Genomic DNA, 17,118 nt, shown 5'->3' with positions numbered 1-17,118 from the left:
GTACCGGTATTCAGTATTCAGTGTTATGTTTGAATATATTATGGTTTCGGCTATTAGGGTAATGATTCAAGTTAAAGAACATTGAGCATTTGGAGCACCCTTTGTTATGGACTAAACACACCCATCCCTTGCAAATATTTTTCAATTCAATTACATCGCGAAGCTATGGAAATGGAAATCGTTTGTCACGATATGATACGTTGATGGTCAATATAAAACCTTTGACTATTACCATTTACCATACGCCTCTAGACTAGGAGAGGTGTATAGTCAATGTCCTATTACCTTTGACTGCTAATGCAACTAGACATTCCATCCCCGTGGTTCATCACCAGATTTTTAAACAAAATCGTCACTATGAGCTATAGCAACAGGTACGGTATTACATTTGACTATAAATACAGCTTCAGTATCCATGTCAATGGTATTACCAACAAAAAATTACGACAAAAAAATAAATAAGGCAGGAAATAGAATTTTAGACACTAGCGCATTCTGTGACTGGCTCACACAACTACGATCTTTTTTAATAAATAAAAAATGCTGCTCCATATACATGGGGGATCTGTCTGCAGCTTTAGTATCCAATTCCAATAGTCAATGCTATTACGTGAAACATCACCTCCCGTTCCTTTGTGGTGAAAGTATGCTCACCTGCTATCAAATATAAATCAGCTGTTTCTTCCGTTGCCTTTTTTTCATCAGCTGTAAACGTTAACTAACTCGTCATCTGTCAACTGACACTGATCAATGTAAGTTTGCTACAGTTTATACGTCAAAACAAACAAAAACTATAAACCTACACAATTAAAATATGCTACAATTATTTCTGTTATGCCGTTTGTATTAAAACTGTGTGATTAAATTATCTTGTACGACAATATATAGGCCTATTGTTAAGGTATGCCTAATTTGTGAGTAGTAACTTGTTAGTCTTATAGGTTAGGTAATTTATCAGGAAACTAACAAATGAGTTAGGCCTATCTACATGCGAATTTAGCCTTTATTCTACATTTAAATAGGCCTACAGTCAAATTTCATTATTGAGGCAAGAATGTGTAAGCTTGGCTTAAATAAGATCCTTACTTAAAAATGTCTTATAACCTAGTTTTAAATTAGGCCTAAGTTATTACATCATAGCCTAGATCTCAAAAGCAAAATTGCCTTAACTATCCGCAATTCACTGGAGAAACTTTTTATAATAGGCCCAACTCCCAATAATTCAATGATTTATCCGGCCATTCAGTAAACAGCAAAATAATGTCAAAGATTTCAAACTATTATCTTATACAGGCTCTTTGTATTTTAAGTATTGACTTGGCTAATGCAAGTTTTGTTAATCTAGTCGCAGCCCCATAAACGATTCATATATTATTGACTTATTAACACAATTTGAATAGACTTTTCAGGTAAAAAGTTATGAGCGGAAACAACTATGGATAGGAGTGAAGCTCAAGTTATGTCTTCCGAAGATAATGACGTCTGCTTACCATCCAACTCCTCAAGTGATGAAGGTCCAAACAATACAAGTAGAACTGAACTAGTAAACTTAGAAGACTCTCAATGCTCAGTGATATCTAACTGCAGGTAGCCTAAATACAATCTTAAAAACCTTATGTATCGTAAAGTGCTCTACATTATTGACTAGATTATGTTTGCCTGGTTGTAAACGTGTTGTTTTGTTCTATGTTAGATTTACAAATAAAACTATTCTAATAAGATGCCTTCCTTGTTAAATCGTGTGTGTTACTAACAAGTGGTTAGTTTCTCAGACTTCTGCCCAAGAGGGTTACACCCCTAAGTTCATCTCTGGCGTTTAGACCACTTTCACATTCAAGCGTCTGTGATTCCTTTATTAGGCCTAAGTTGAAAGTGCTTCTTGGTAAACTTAGATTCTTTTTCTGTTGGTAAGAAATTCCCTGTTTCTTGCTGTCAGGATAAAAAATTTCAATTTTTTGGGTTTACAAAGCCTGTGACATGCTAACAAGGGTAGCTGAATAAATATACTGAGCTCCCCTACCAATCAAAAGGTCGCCAATTCAATCCCAAAACATTCCTTTGGTTTACGATGGTTTAATACTGGGCCTTGTTGTTCTTAGTACCGGTAGGCTTTTATAAATAATCCTGACTAATGAAACAGCTGGTCTTGGTGAATAACAAAGCTACACAGATCATCTCAGGTCCAACCTCGTAAATCATTCAGCTTAAAATACGCAACTAGGTGATGTTACTGTCTGATAAGTCATGGTAATAATTGTATCGATATTTCAGCCTCAAGAGAAGTGCCTCAACTCCGTTGCTGCCTTATACTTCGACTCCGCTAGGTTTCAAGCATGTTCATCCGTCCGACGCATCCATACAGATACCCATAGTGGGCTATGAAGTAATGGAAGAAAGAGCTCGCTTTACTGTAAGTTTCTAATTAGATTAATGCTTTAATCTTTTTTGTACGTTTTTACTTTCTTCGAAATGATTTTGCTACACTTGGGGATTAATCAGAAGTAGGCCTAAGCAAATTGTATGGCTGTGGATGTTCATTCTTCATTGTCCCTTCCATCATTTCTGCCTTAAACTATCCTGAGTGGTGGTCAGTGCTGTAGTTTAGTAAGTCAGTAATCCACAATTTTTTTGGGTAAAATACCAAGTTTTATTGGATTATTAATTTGTAAAATATTTAACGATAATAGTAGGTCTATTGCTATAATCATATTTGTATCAATAAGCGCAATTTAGTTATTGTACTTTTGTAACCAATCATTCGCATAAAAGAATTCCTCAGCCTATGAATCTAGACCATCCATCAGAGACTAAATTTTAACAGAGATAACAAACTAATAACTAAACATCATTTAAATGTGATAAAAATGTTGTATTTTACAGGTTTACAAAATCAAAATTGAAAATAAGACTGTCCAAGACTCATGGTTTATCTTCAGAAGATATACAGATTTTGTCAGACTGCACTCTAAGGTAAGTGCTAGTTTTGTAAAACCTGAAATTTTTTATAGCTTGGATTTTGAAAATTAATTAATTTGTTTTAACAACTTCCAATGTTTCGGATAAAGAGTTTGGTCCTGAGGGGTAAGAACAAGACCAAGCCTACTAAATCATAAAATTGATCTAAAAATTCAAATTAAACTCATTCAACATGAAATAAACAAATTCACACAAACCATCATTACATTTGAGGAACTCAAACTATGAAGACGAGTTTTACATTTCATTAACTCTGATCAACAACTATTATTTACCAATTTCATCGTAGAGGGATGAACTTTTTTCAAAAATAACAATTTATCGCTTTTAGCTCCAATACTGTCCACTGAAAATTTTTCAATAAGAAATGTTGGCGTTTGTATTCTTAGGATGACAGTTAAGAATTGCAATAACACAAGTGGTGTTTTTTTTTAAGTAAGGGTCATTGGTGCATGTATAGCTATGTAGCCTGCATTTATATCACAACGAGACGGTTAGCTGCTAACTGGCATCATTTGTGAACAGAATCATACCATTTACAGCTCTGTGGCTGATATAAATGCTTGGAAATTTTGTTAAATTGTTGAATTTCCTGCCGCATGTGAGAATAAGGTTAGTTATACTTTTTTTACTGCAAAAAACATAATATTCGATGCATTCATAGCCACATGACAAGTTTATGGCCCTAATCCAATGAGTAAGGCTAATTTGCGGAAAAGGGTTAGGGAGTTGGCTATGAAAATGTCCCTTTTGGAAGACATTTTGTTTTGGTGGGATCACAGACTTCTCACAGACGATGAAACAGGAAAAAGATTGGTAGCAATTGTATTAAATTTTTGATGTGTTGCGATGAGTAAAATCAAAATGAAATATTGAGTTTGGACACACAGTGATGTGTACACGTCCGCAGCTACAGAGCTACAAATAGTCCGATTCTGTTCACAAATAATGCCAGTAAGTACGAGCCACCTCGGTGCTGTGTACACAGGAACTACGGAGCTATAAGCACATACAGCCCTTACTTAAAAAACGCCCCTCGTAAACGGGCATTTTCAAATCACTGAATATTCCAAGAGAGTTTAAAAGGCTAAAGAAACTTTGTATTACAGGTTTTTCTTTATGTTGCAGTTAAAACTAGAATTTCCGAAGATAGTGCTCACTTTGCCACGAAAACGGTGGTTCGGCAATAACTTCAGTTTACCATTTATTGAAGAGAGGATAAAGGGTTTGCAGAGCTTCATAGATAGTATTGTAAACAACAAAGAACTTATGGAATCAAAGACAATACGGGATTTCTTCTGTCTTGATGAACCTCCTTCGTACTCTGAGATAGGTGAAGAGTCCAGAGTAAGTCCTCTAAAACTAAAACTTTATTTATTGTTTGTTATTTAGGCAATATTTTTACTTATTTTCATTGCCTTTTACCCACAGAAACCCCAAAGGAGTAAATACTATTACCATAAATGCTTGCTTTGTCAGTTGTACATCCAATAGTCAATGGTTGTACAATGTACATTAAATTAATGATACATCTAGTTTTTTTTTAGTTATTACAAGTAGGTAGGTTACTATACCATCTGTTTCATAACCCACCGACAACACGTTAGTCGACTATGTCACCATTGGCCGGTTGGGTCGAGCACCTTTAAAACCTAAATGTGATAAGGCTTGCGTTTGTAATTTAACAAATTACTTAGCCACAGTGTCAAATTAACTTAGGCTTAGTTAAATTATGTTAACTTCTAAATCCCACATTTCATTGTACTACTACCGGATTGTAAAACACTGTAACAAGCTACACTCGTAACAACCGTCTTAGGGGGTCAAATCTGGAACATTTATAAAAAACCAGACCAAGGACAACTGAGTCTTGTTTATCTCAGGTTTGCCTACGATTATCACATTGCCGATGACTTTTAAGGTTATTTTTTACAGGCTATATTCGAAGCTCTCGAAGACACTATTTACCAACTGCGGCTGCAACTTGGGGCTAAAGAAGCGGAGATCATGAACATGCGAATGTCAATTAACAATGCTCAAGAGAAAGCAGTCACCGTCACTCAAAAGCTCAAGTAAGTCCAATTTTTTTTAAGAGGTTGGCGGCTATTTTAACCTTGCATTTTCCCGTCCACATAGACTAACTGCCTGTGCGTGGATCGTATCCAGCAAAGCAAGGGGTGAGCCAGTACAGTACGAAGGTGCCTTGGGCCCAAAGTCCGTGACGCTACCAACTGAGCCACTGTATTCCTTTGATTGACTATACCTAAACTCATTTTGAAAAAACTGCATACCTTTAAAGCCATCTAATAAATGCTCTTTGCTGCTGGCTGATCCCAAACAGAAGATATTTATGGTCGTGAAAAGATAATATTTTAGGATGGAATACAGAATGTTTGTGTGGTAAATGCTTATTTAGGGAAAATATGACATATCCTCCTCCTTTGGCCCTACTTTTTTTTAGTAAATAACTTATCATTTGAGATGTTTCAAAGCTGAATCCCAAATCCAGCAAATCCAAAGGAAAAATGTATTTCAATTCAATTGGCTGGATTCAAGAGTCAATACCTATTTTAATAGTACGCTACTATAGTTTTGGACTTCTAGAAAAGTCCATCAGGTGTGACATAAACATCAGGTCATCTAACCGATTTAGCTAGATCCTCCGTTGTCATTTTAGAACACACATAACACAGACACATAAAAAATGTGAAAAAGCAAATAATACTACAAAACTGGCCAGTGTTTTTTTAAAGGAGACACGTGCGGCGGAAGATGAGTCATGACACTCATGAGTTGATGCCATAGAGAAGTCGATCGTAGAGAAGTTAGGCTACCATGCTAAGGCATATACTAAGGTGTATGCTAAGGCTACACAAAAATCATTACCACCTTGTACATATTTTTAAAAGAATAGTACAGTCATCAGAAAAATTTTACTAAGTTAGAGTTTGAGTTTATAGCTTATAACACAATAGCTTATACTAATAAGTAGAGTTTATCCCTGAGAAATTCGTATATAGCCTATTGGGGGTTTCTTAAGGAGCGTGTTCATGCTCACAAACCACACACTCTAGAGGATTTGAAGTTTGCAATCACAGAAGATATCAATGGCATTCAACCTCCTGACCCGAGTTTCAGAGGATTTTCAGACCAGAATACACATTTGTAGATAAGTACATGGCCGCCGTATGCATGACGTCATTTTCAAAAAATTACGGTTTTGCAACAAATGGCAAATGTTTACCTCACTATGTACAGTATTAAAACCAGTTTATTCCTTTTAACTACTGTGTACTACTTATTTAAAAAACGTCAGGTTCCTTTGTGTCACCCGTAGCATTTCAGTTCTTTGTACGCTCCTTTGTACTTCTCCCGTGAATTGAGGCCTAGAAAAGAGAACACACTATTAGTATACATTATCTAAGACCAAACAAAAAATTAACTGTATACTTACTTTTCCAGTGAAGTGAAAACTTGTGAAAGATGCAAAGAGAAGGTTCAAGACGTCAGTGATGAGCTACAGCAAGTTTTGTGCCTTCAGTTCACCAGTTCCGGTTCTTGATCTGCCCTCAAAGTGCTCAGTCTTGAACTCTACTAATTCTACAAGTTTGTATTTACCAAGTCGGGACAATGTGAGTTTCTATTTTTGGTTTACAACGAGATTTTGACAGAGACCTTGTAAAATAACTCTTTGTATTCTTAAAAAATGTCATAAAATACAATTGAAAGCTGAAAGCTACACTATGTATGTTAGCTATGTACTCTATGTACACTATTGGATGGGTTACTTTTGCACTTATTGGAAGGTGGTTTTGTAATTGTTGCTACTATTAGCTGGTAAACAATTAGAAGGTTATCCAGAAAGTGCTTAATGTTTTGAAAAGTTGGACAAACATTGACAGAAATTTGAAAAAAATGACAGAAACAAAATGTTTATATACTTTTTCAAATGAACTCTTTGACTTTATTTGCACACATTAAAGTTAGGCCTTTAACATGTTGTGTGGCATCTTTTTCATGCTCTATGCATGGTCGCCTATTATTCTGACCAATGTAGGTCTATTCTTTGAAGTATCATTAGATCCAAAATTTCTTGGTAACAGTGAAAACCAAGGTTTGGACATTTTTATCAACTAAGCATAATACAACTTACATGATTAGGCTTCACATAACTATGGTGCTTCATGGCAAACATTATTTCAGCCCGCCAAATTTGATGGTAGCTAATTATTTCTTTTCCAACCCGGCCTATAATTATTCATGGCCATAAATTTCTTTTGGTTTACATTTTGTAAAAAAACGTTTACCTATAGGCTACAACAACAATAATTCACTCCCTTTAAGACCTTGCTGCAGTCGAAGCACAAAAGATAAGTGTACAGGCTACCACAGTCGAATGCTTATTTATTATAGAAAATTTTTGATAAAAAGATAAAGACTCTAGTGTTGTCTATTGTCGCTTAAGATTAAACATTCCAAACAGCCTTTGTATTATATTTTTCCCTATTTTTAAAGCCTGATAAAGAAGTTGGTTTTAATATTTTTTCATGGAAGAAGACATTTAATGGCATTGTTAACACTTAAAAACGTTTGAACCTTGTTTAAGTTTGACAAATTTGTATAGATTTTTTTAATAGTTTAAATTTTATTACATGTCTAACTGTTGTTTATGTTACCATTTTCATGCACAAAAATGATGTCAACCTTAACCAGCAATTTAACTTTTAGACTTTTATAAGGTAAAGTATCTTTGTACTGTGCAATTTTTCACTCAAAATACTGTTGATTGTGTGTGTTTATTTTTGCGTATTTTTATATTTCATTTTGTATATAACCTTAAAATCTCTGTGTTTGGCTTCCTGCATTGACACTTTTTACACTTTTCAAGGTAAGAAGCCAAAAACATATTCCTGGGCATTTTCTAGAGTTATATATTTCTCTTCATTGATTGTGTGTATTATAAACCGAGGCCCTTTTTTAAAAACCGAACAAGATTAGGATACCCAATTAAATTATCCATCTATCATTCAAGGCCCTTTAAAAGTATGCCAGCTCAACAAAAAATATTTAAAAGTAACTTACAAATTTTATTAGTTTTTAAAGAACAATAAATTTGTCATTTTGCTCATTTGATTCATGAAGCTAAAAAAATATTTAACTAAAAAAAATATATTTTGAATAGCCTATGTCATAAACTTAGACCTAGCCAATATTTCCGTCCACTATGACTATGGACTGTTTTTTTTCTTCCCAAGTGCAATAGTTAAGTGGTAAAATGTTTTACTCTTTTTACCGCTTAAGACTGAATCTCATTTTGTCACCTTCAGAATAATTATTTATAAATTAAGCGAGTTTCAAGCTGTGCTTGAGTTACATTTATCTTAATTGAAAATATAAAACAATATTTTGCGGTACATTATTGTATTACAAAGTGTGCAAAATTCTGTTCTATGATGCCTACGTTAGCTTTAGTTTGTTATTTCCATTTTTATGTTTGGGGTTTGTGTTTGTCAAAAGACAAAATTGTATTTACTTAGTGTTTATCAGAGATATATGCATTGTTAATACATTTTGTAAGTTGAAATATATAGTTTTTATAAATAATTGTGAATAATTACTTCTACCTACTTCTCAGAGAATACCAAATTTTTTATTTTTCTTAAATGCATTTTTGGCATAGTTTAGTAGAGTTTGCTGTAGTTATGACTTTTTTAGATGCACTTTGAACCTTTATATATTCGATTTCAATCTAAAATACTGCATTGCCAACAATCACTGACATAGATATTCGCTACCAAGTTGAATTTTGATATTTTGTATAACTATTTGACAAGTTTATGACAGTTCCAGCTATGAAGATGAATAGACTAAGTTATATATCTTTGCGAGTTTGTAAAATTGAGAATAATATCCTTAACTGTTACGGTTTTGTAATTATGTCAACTCGACAATTTGGCTCCCACGTTCTGGAGGAAGCTCCAATAGTATCTCACAAGGTCAAAAATACAATCCACTGGCGCCAAGAATTGACAGACAATAGTTCCATTCATTGTGGTTCATTGGAATACATGTCCACGAATTGGTCTTTAATCCATTCACTGATTTGTTTTATAATTTGTCATTTATTCTTTTTCACAGATAATTTATAAATTTTGTTGTTTGAAGGATCTTGGTGGACGTTTTACATTGTTCATCATTGATAAGTATGATATACCTTTTGTGTTAGGCTCTGGAATCTGGTTAAAGCTGAAAAAATAAATATTTAGATCAGGCAATGATAAATTAATAAAATTTGATTTTTTTTAACAAAAAAATATATATATATATAGCTATAGCTAGAGTTTTCATTTTTTCAGGCAAAAAGTTTAGAGGTGCCCTACTAAAGTGTCAACGCTTTTACTGTCCTTGTTTGTTTCAATTGAATTACAGTACAAAAGTAAAGGAGATGATGTCACAGTTATGTTGCTCCATAATGGCATCCAGCTGACTCGTATTGTTTCGGCTTTATATTGCAACCCAATTTGTAACAGCTGTTGTTGCATCTCAGTTGCAATGACTAGTTTGTACGTTTTCATAATAGCTTGATTTGTTTCTGAATGTCCTAAAACAACAACAAACATTTTTTTGTGTTGATCATTTGATTGTTATTGGTTAAATTTAAAAACAGTAATTTAAAAAATACTGTGGACTGAAATTCAATTTTCTATTTCGGTTACAGATGTAAATATAACATTTTAGCACTACTGTTCCTAGGAGCTGAGCTAGTCCAATGGTTATAGTGCGGGTCTTTGGTACTGATGCCCAGGTTCGATTTCTGACAATCGCCAATGGGTTAGACTTAGCTTCTTGATAATCATGGGATTTTGCGGTTTAAAGTCCATCATAGGTTCTACCTATCTACCTATTGAGACAACAGTACAGGATTTAAATTTATCATGTTAGGAGAACTTTTCTCTCTATTCAGAACTCTCAGAGAGAGAATTCGAGAACACTCTCCACTGAAAGAACTCTCAGAGAGATGGATGATTGGAGAACCTTCTCCACTGAAAGAACTCTCTGAGAATGATTTTGAGATCCCTCTCCACTGAAAGAACTCTCAGAGAATGATTTTGAGATCCCTCTCCACTGAAAGAACTCTCAGAGAATGATTTTGAGATCCCTCTCCACTGAAAAACTCTCAGAGAGATGATTTTGAGATCCCTCTCCACTGAAAGAACCCTCAGAGAAATGATTGGAGAACCCTCTCCACTGAAAGAACTCTCAGAGAAATTATTAGAGAACCCTCTCCACTGAAAAAAACTCTCAGAGAGATGATTGGAGAGCCTTCTCCACTGAAAGAACTCTCAGAGAGATGATTAGTTGGAGAACAATCTCCACTGAAAGAACTCTCAGAGAATTGGAGAAACCTACCTGCTGAATCCATACAATAAAGTATTACTAATATTTCTGCGGCCCTCAACATTATTCTCTCAGAGACTTGTCAGTTTTGTTTTGTTGAAAACTCTTCAATGTTCACTCACTGTGGCAAAACTTAAAACCATTATAAAACACTTGAGTGTCCGCTTGAGAAATTCAGTGGTTGGAACAATACAAACAAATTAGGAAGTAGTTGAAACGAAATACTAGCATTATGTATTTGAAACATATTAATCTATAGTGTCAATTCAATTCGGGTGAAGATAAAACATAAATTGAATGTAAGGGCCAATGTTAAAGTGATTAAACCACTTTTCAAGATAAGCGAGATGGCTTCAAAAGACCAACTGTTTTAGGGCAAGGCCATTAATTAATCGGAACCAATGTTCCAATGTTAATGGCTGCCCCTTGGTTGGCCCTAGACCTTGAACTTAACTTGAGTTATTTCAGATTTGAGTGATTGAACTTGAATGTCGTTAATTGCTTTTCTCTTCAAAAATGTCTAACACTTTTGAGTTTTAGAACAGTTTTGGCTTCTGAGAAAAATTAGAAATGGTTGTTTAATGTGTATATTTATATATGTGGTAAGGGTAATTAATATTTATGGCTTTTGATAGAAAGGAGACTTGAGGTTTAACCTTAAGTGGACAGTTTGCACCTTTTCTTTTAGACAACTTTAAAAACTTTACAGAGGGTGAGAGCTTTAATTTCGAAGCTATTAGGTAAAATGAAAACCAAATTCTCAAACATTTCATACTCAACACAATGCTTAAATCTATATTTCTATAAAACTTGTAAATATATATTCTAAAGTCAGGGGCGTCGCCTTGGGGGGGGTAGGGGGGGGAGCCTCCCCCCCCTAGAATCTGGGAAAGAGAAAAGTTGGGAATTTCCTTGCCACGAGTTGGGACAGTTGGGAAGTCAGATACAAGAAAAATATATTTTTAAACTGAAAAAAAATTAAATATTTGCAAAAATCCATCAAAGATAAAAGATTTTTTGACTTGGACAAAATACTTGGACAAATAAACTTGACATTTCTTAGATTTAATTTAACTTTGATTAAACAAGGCTAAACCATGGCTAAACACGCCTTATTTTAAGAAATCAATAATCAAATAGCGGTATAGCTTGTTGGAATTTCGTATACGAGAATTTTTGTTCCTTATTGGACTATGTTGGCTACCTTGATCCTGTCCTGTGTTGATGATTCTGAATGATTCGTCTGCGAGTTTGAATTTTGAAAGTGCAATCAATGTAGCCCTTCTGTTTAATTATGTTGTTTGTTAGTGTTTACAAGAAATTCAAAAATATTTTTCACGTCAGTCACATGAAATATATTTTATACCCTTTTTGTGGTATTTGGAGCAGGCTAACTGACCGGAGTACTTGCTAATAAGCAGATTAAAATAACATTAAAGATAGGTTTTGTGAATATGTATTACCTTTAAAACTCTTATTTTTTAATAACCTAAATGCAATATTTATTATCTGAATATATTTTAAAAATCTACACAAGTTATGTATCATTCCTAATTAAGGATTTACAAAAATGAATCAACTAATTACTCTGAAACAGATCTACGTGGACAAAAAATAGCCTAAAATTTGATGTTTGACTTTCACTCTAAGTTAGATTTTTGTTTAAGTTCTAGTTTGATGAAGATGAAGGTTAACATTTTTATTGTATGTATAAGTTTATTATCAACCAAGTTGAATGTTTTTATTTTATACGAGTCGAGTCTTATTTTAGGTTTATTCTTTTCTAGACTAGAATAATATTATTTACAACACTGATATTAATATTTCATCATTACAAACTTGTTTAGGCCTACCCTAGTTGTAAGTTTTATGAATGTTAAAATGTTGATTTTAACTTCTAAAAGTATTTTAGTTTAATTATTTTGTAATAAAATATTTTTTCTATCAGGGCCGGATTTCCCAATAGGCCCGGTAGGCCCGGGCCTATGGGCGCAAGCTCCCAGAGGGCGCAAGGCCGAGAGAATTTTTTGTATATCTAAAAATAAAAATAAATAGTCATAGTTGATTAAAAAAAAAAAAACTCTGCTCGCTAATAAAGCATTCTGATTCTGAAGTTGATGAAAAGAAATAATTGTTAGAAGATTTAAACTTTTTTCTGAATTACGCATCAATTTCATTACAACATTAGTACGGGAGGCTGTAGGGATGTTGACGAGCGCCCGAGCCGTGCTGTACGCATCGTATTGCCACTATGTTGGCTCGGTGCTACTGATTGATCGGAGTAATTAGGGGCGCATGCGTGCTAGACACTGTTACCACCAAACACTCAAAACAAATAACTCACAAAACAAAAGTTGTTGACTAATCTTTTGATTAGTTTACAACAATCTGCAGGATCAAGTTAAAATATATAATACGTGTTGAATATTAAAAAAAAAAATATTAATTTTTCTTTAAAATTAACGAAAAAAATATTAATTTCAGTTTGCAACAGGTTTTCGACTAATTCAATACCCCCCAGAGCACCATTAATGCTGTAATTTTCTCCTCAGACCCAAGGATCTGTATGGTTGGCCGGAATAGGTTTGGCTCTGTATTGCTTTGGAAATCTATAACCTAGATGCAGTACCACCATAGATTAAATATAACTCAAGTCGACCTCCTATCACTTTGTTAATTCAAATTCTTTTTCGTGTGTAGTTCACGTTGGTGACACTGGATGTTAGTTTTGACGTACGGTACTTTTGTTTCTATTATTTTTAGGTTAGTTCTATGATGTGTTTTAATTTCTTGTAATATAACCAGGAGACGACCTATTGTTTATGATTATATCGTTTTATTTAGGATAAACTAAGTTTATATAACAAGAATTGTTTTCAGCTAATCCATCATGATGACGAATCTACTAAAGGAGTATGTTTAATCTATGGTATCACGTACTGTATGGAGTTCATGTTTTTGGGCCTGAAATTGGAATCAATGGCCATGTTTTTTGCAAGAATGCTCAGTGGATTGAGTTGTTTTGTTTCAGTCCCACAAACATGAGCATTTACTAAAAGCATACGATTGCTAAAAGTGTTTAACACGGCATTTTGTTAAGGCTAAATGGGTAAATTCTTCAAAAAACTTGCAATGATAAAATTCCGAAAAGGAGTGGTATTCAAGCAATTCACTTAGGCCTATGAACATGATAACTTTGACCAGACTAGGGGGCGGAAAATTATTTGGGCCTAGGGGCGCCGAAATGCTAAATCCGGCCCTGTTTTCTATACTACTTTGTACTCTGAGGCTCATTTTATATCCCTAAAATTTTACACTGCTACGTCTGCTACCACAATGGTTTGTAAAGTTTTTTGAAACATTACTTGTTCAAGTTTTTTGAAGTCATAACATTTCATTATGAATTGGTAGAAGTTTTAGAAATTTTGTATATATGTAAAACTAGCTATGTTTTGTTAATGCAAGTTTATAAATACTGAATTGAATGTTAATGCAGTGTAGTATAATAATTTGTAGATTTTTAAAAATAGTACAGAAATTGATTTCTAAAAAAAAATAGTTGGGAAATCTATGTTAAGCAGTTGGGAAATTTGAGGCTTCTCCCCCCCCCCTGGAATTTAACCAAGCAACGCCACTGTCTAAAGTACAGAGGATACACGCTTTAGAGACAAATGTGAGCTTTCAGCTCTGGTATGTTGAGCTGGAAATATACTTGTGACGAGCAAGGAAGAGCCCAAACGGCGAGTAGAAAGAAATACCTATTACACAGGGCACAGAGGGTCATCCTCCACCCTGAGTTTTTAGTATTTGAAAGAGGGAGGGGTGGTGTTGAACTTTACACTAGACACCAGCACTTCTAGACACCACTTAAGTGTACCATGAAGTGTATCTTCTTTTCCTTACTTCTCTGCGTTTTATGTATTGTGTAAAATGAATGGTGTTTTGCCATAAAAAAATTAATCTTGACTACCCTAAATATTTTTTGTTTTTCACTCTTGTGTTTTCCGCATTGCCTGGTTTTGTACAGATATTTTCACTATCAAGATTCCGCACCTCAAGACAAAACTGCAGATTCTTTCTGTATCCTAGCATGTTAAGAAACTTGTATTTCCACAGTCAACAATATAAATTATTGAAAATTCCTTAAACGACAATGAATATTAAATAAATAATAGGTAATTTTGGAGGAAACCCTATATGGTTTCTTAAAGGTAAACTTAAATTTTTGCGATAAAATGTCCTTAACCTGGTAAAAAAGTCTTATCAGCCGAAGGTTACTAGGTTTAATTAGCTAGTTACCTGGTGTTGAAGTCTGAATTGATAAGGGGTCCTGTCATTGGTTACCATCCTGCAATGGGGGGGGGGGGGGGAGAGAGAGGAGGTACTATGCTTTGAGTGGGAGAGGGACTACAGTGGCTTCTCAACTTTACTAAAGACAGGTAACACCTGCATTATTTGGTACACCTGTACAGGTATTGGGAATAAATTTAATTTGTGTCTCTCACTAATATAGAAATTTAAAAAAAATTAAATGTGTTAGAAGATAATATATTTTTTACATTTTAACTATCAGTAGACTTTAAACTGTGATATTTGTGTTATTTATAAAATAGAATCTACAGGTCAGTCAATATGTGACATACAGTGATGGGAATTTATTTATTTAGTAGAAAGTAAGTGAATTTAATGTTATCGATATACTGTTTGATAAAAATTGTCAAATTGTATTGTGAGAATAAATATTTCCATTGCTGCAGCTCTAATAAAAATTCTACAAAAACGATCTGGAAATATTTTTGAAAGTTAGGTAATTACGTTCTTAGCAGTCCTTAAAAACATTCTGTCCAAATTTATGGAAGTAATACTTTAACTTTCATTTCCTATGGTATATATATTTTTGAAATTCTTATAATTGTTTCAATCTCATCGCTGTTGATGCTGTGCTTTGCCAGAAAAGCTATGCATGTTCAGTTAGAAAGGCTGCTAATTGAATTCCAAACCACATTCGCACCAGATGAATATTTAAACATAAATTCAGTTCATATTCTCGAAACTGAACGAAGATGTGAAGAAGTAGGCATATTTAATAAACCACTACACTTTGTATTTTCCAAAAACATATTTTTACACTTGATCTATTGATCTATTGATACTACCGGTATCAATATTGGAACAAATGATACCTAGGTATTCTTCTGAAGATGGCTGAAGAATTTTCAATATATATTAAGTTCACGTTTTTTGAGATAGGTTTTATTTGACTTGGCATAAACCTTCCATTAATGCATTAATTTACGTTAAGAGTGTTGGGGACAATAACACCTATCTATCTTTGTATAATTGTTCTTAACATTGGGAAAAATTTGCAAAAAAATATAATATTTTACCAAATTATTTATATGAGCATTTTTTATGATTTTTTACACATCTTAATTGAAAATCCAACATGTCACTATATGTTTACTATCAAAACTAATTTAGCTTAAAAACACAAATATGAGCGAAGCAAGCCTTGATTCCTTGATTGCATTTTTAACTTCTCCATTGTTATGATTTATCACACAATAAACATATTTGAGGCAAGTAGAGTATACCATTACTCTATGTAATATCACTTAAAGTCGCACAATAGGTTGTATAACTATTAAACTTACATGAGCTAAATATGTAAATAAGGAAAGGAAGTTGAAAAGGCCAACAATGCAATTAAGAAACAGCTGATCGGGTAATACTGTAATATAGTTTCTGGTGGTTTGGTTTAAAAATTTAATTTTATCAAGAACTTGTTGGTTTATAATTTTACTTAAATTTTATTAACATCTTAAATTGCAGCCTGCCAATGGAAATCATTTTTTTTTTATTTGACCAATACAAGAGCACAAGAGAATCAGGAAAGCGATTTTCCTTAACATACCAATAAAATTTACCAAAAAATATTATTCATTTTCAAAAACTCATTCATGGTAATTAATAATTATAAAATACGTAAATGAGGAGTATGTGGTATTGTCAATCAAAACGTGGGAATTGAAAACAATACAACGGGATAACACATGGGATAGGTATTCATATACTACACCAGGGATAAAACGGGATTTCTAAGAGTGAAAAGGGAAATTGAAATGGGAAGAACTACAATACAATTATGGCCATATTCATTTATTCCTTACCTCACATAAGTGGTTAAAAACCAAAACAAACTATAGACCAAACAATTGTATCTGGGGTCCCAATAAGTCAATTTCAATATCCTTCATTCGTTCATTTATAATTATTTTAAAAAATGCTAGGATGAGTACAGTCTGATTATCCAAACGAGGGATTAGCAAAGCATACAAGGGATAAAACGTGGTTTCAGACGGGATTTATTCCCCAAAGGGAATTTTACGCATGAATAGCACGATGATTAGAAGCACTACGCTTACAATTTTCACATCCTGTCCAGATTGGTTAATTAAACAAATTACAAACCCAGCAGTTTTACCACAAACTTATACCATTTTTTTTTACAAATTTACCTAAATACGGTCCGATTACCAAAACGTGGGATTCCAAATCATACAACGGGAATTATATCCCACACTAGGATAAAACGGGATTTCTACGAGTAAAACGGGATATTTCTAGAAGCACTGCATTCACTCTACGTTCTCATTCATACGCTGCCTACAGTACTGAGTAGTGGTAGATGACGAAACTCGCTCAGTCTCGCACTCTATCCCAATACGATTGCACGTGTTTTCA

The 17,118-nt window shown here is 33.7% G+C and overlaps 1 protein-coding gene across 1 annotated transcript; it reads left to right on the top strand.

Moving 5' to 3' along the window:
- Positions 1–751: 751 nt before the first annotated feature.
- LOC128994548 (sorting nexin-16) lies at positions 752–8,538 on the top strand. Its single transcript, XM_054419171.1, has 7 exons — positions 752–901; positions 1,401–1,587; positions 2,272–2,410; positions 2,881–2,970; positions 4,105–4,323; positions 4,912–5,048; positions 6,439–8,538. Exons 2-7 carry the CDS (start codon positions 1,436–1,438, stop codon positions 6,536–6,538), a joined length of 837 nt encoding a protein of 278 aa, XP_054275146.1. The 5' UTR covers positions 752–901; positions 1,401–1,435; the 3' UTR covers positions 6,539–8,538.
- Positions 8,539–17,118: the final 8,580 nt, after the last annotated feature.

Source organism: Macrosteles quadrilineatus, unplaced genomic scaffold (genome assembly GCF_028750875.1).
Source record: "Macrosteles quadrilineatus isolate MER2022 unplaced genomic scaffold, UCM_ALF_1.0 Scaffold_5__1_contigs__length_97177068, whole genome shotgun sequence".
NCBI lineage: Eukaryota > Metazoa > Arthropoda > Insecta > Hemiptera > Cicadellidae > Macrosteles > Macrosteles quadrilineatus.
Note: the sequence above shows the minus strand (reverse complement) of the source record. Positions and strands in the feature narration are given on the sequence as shown.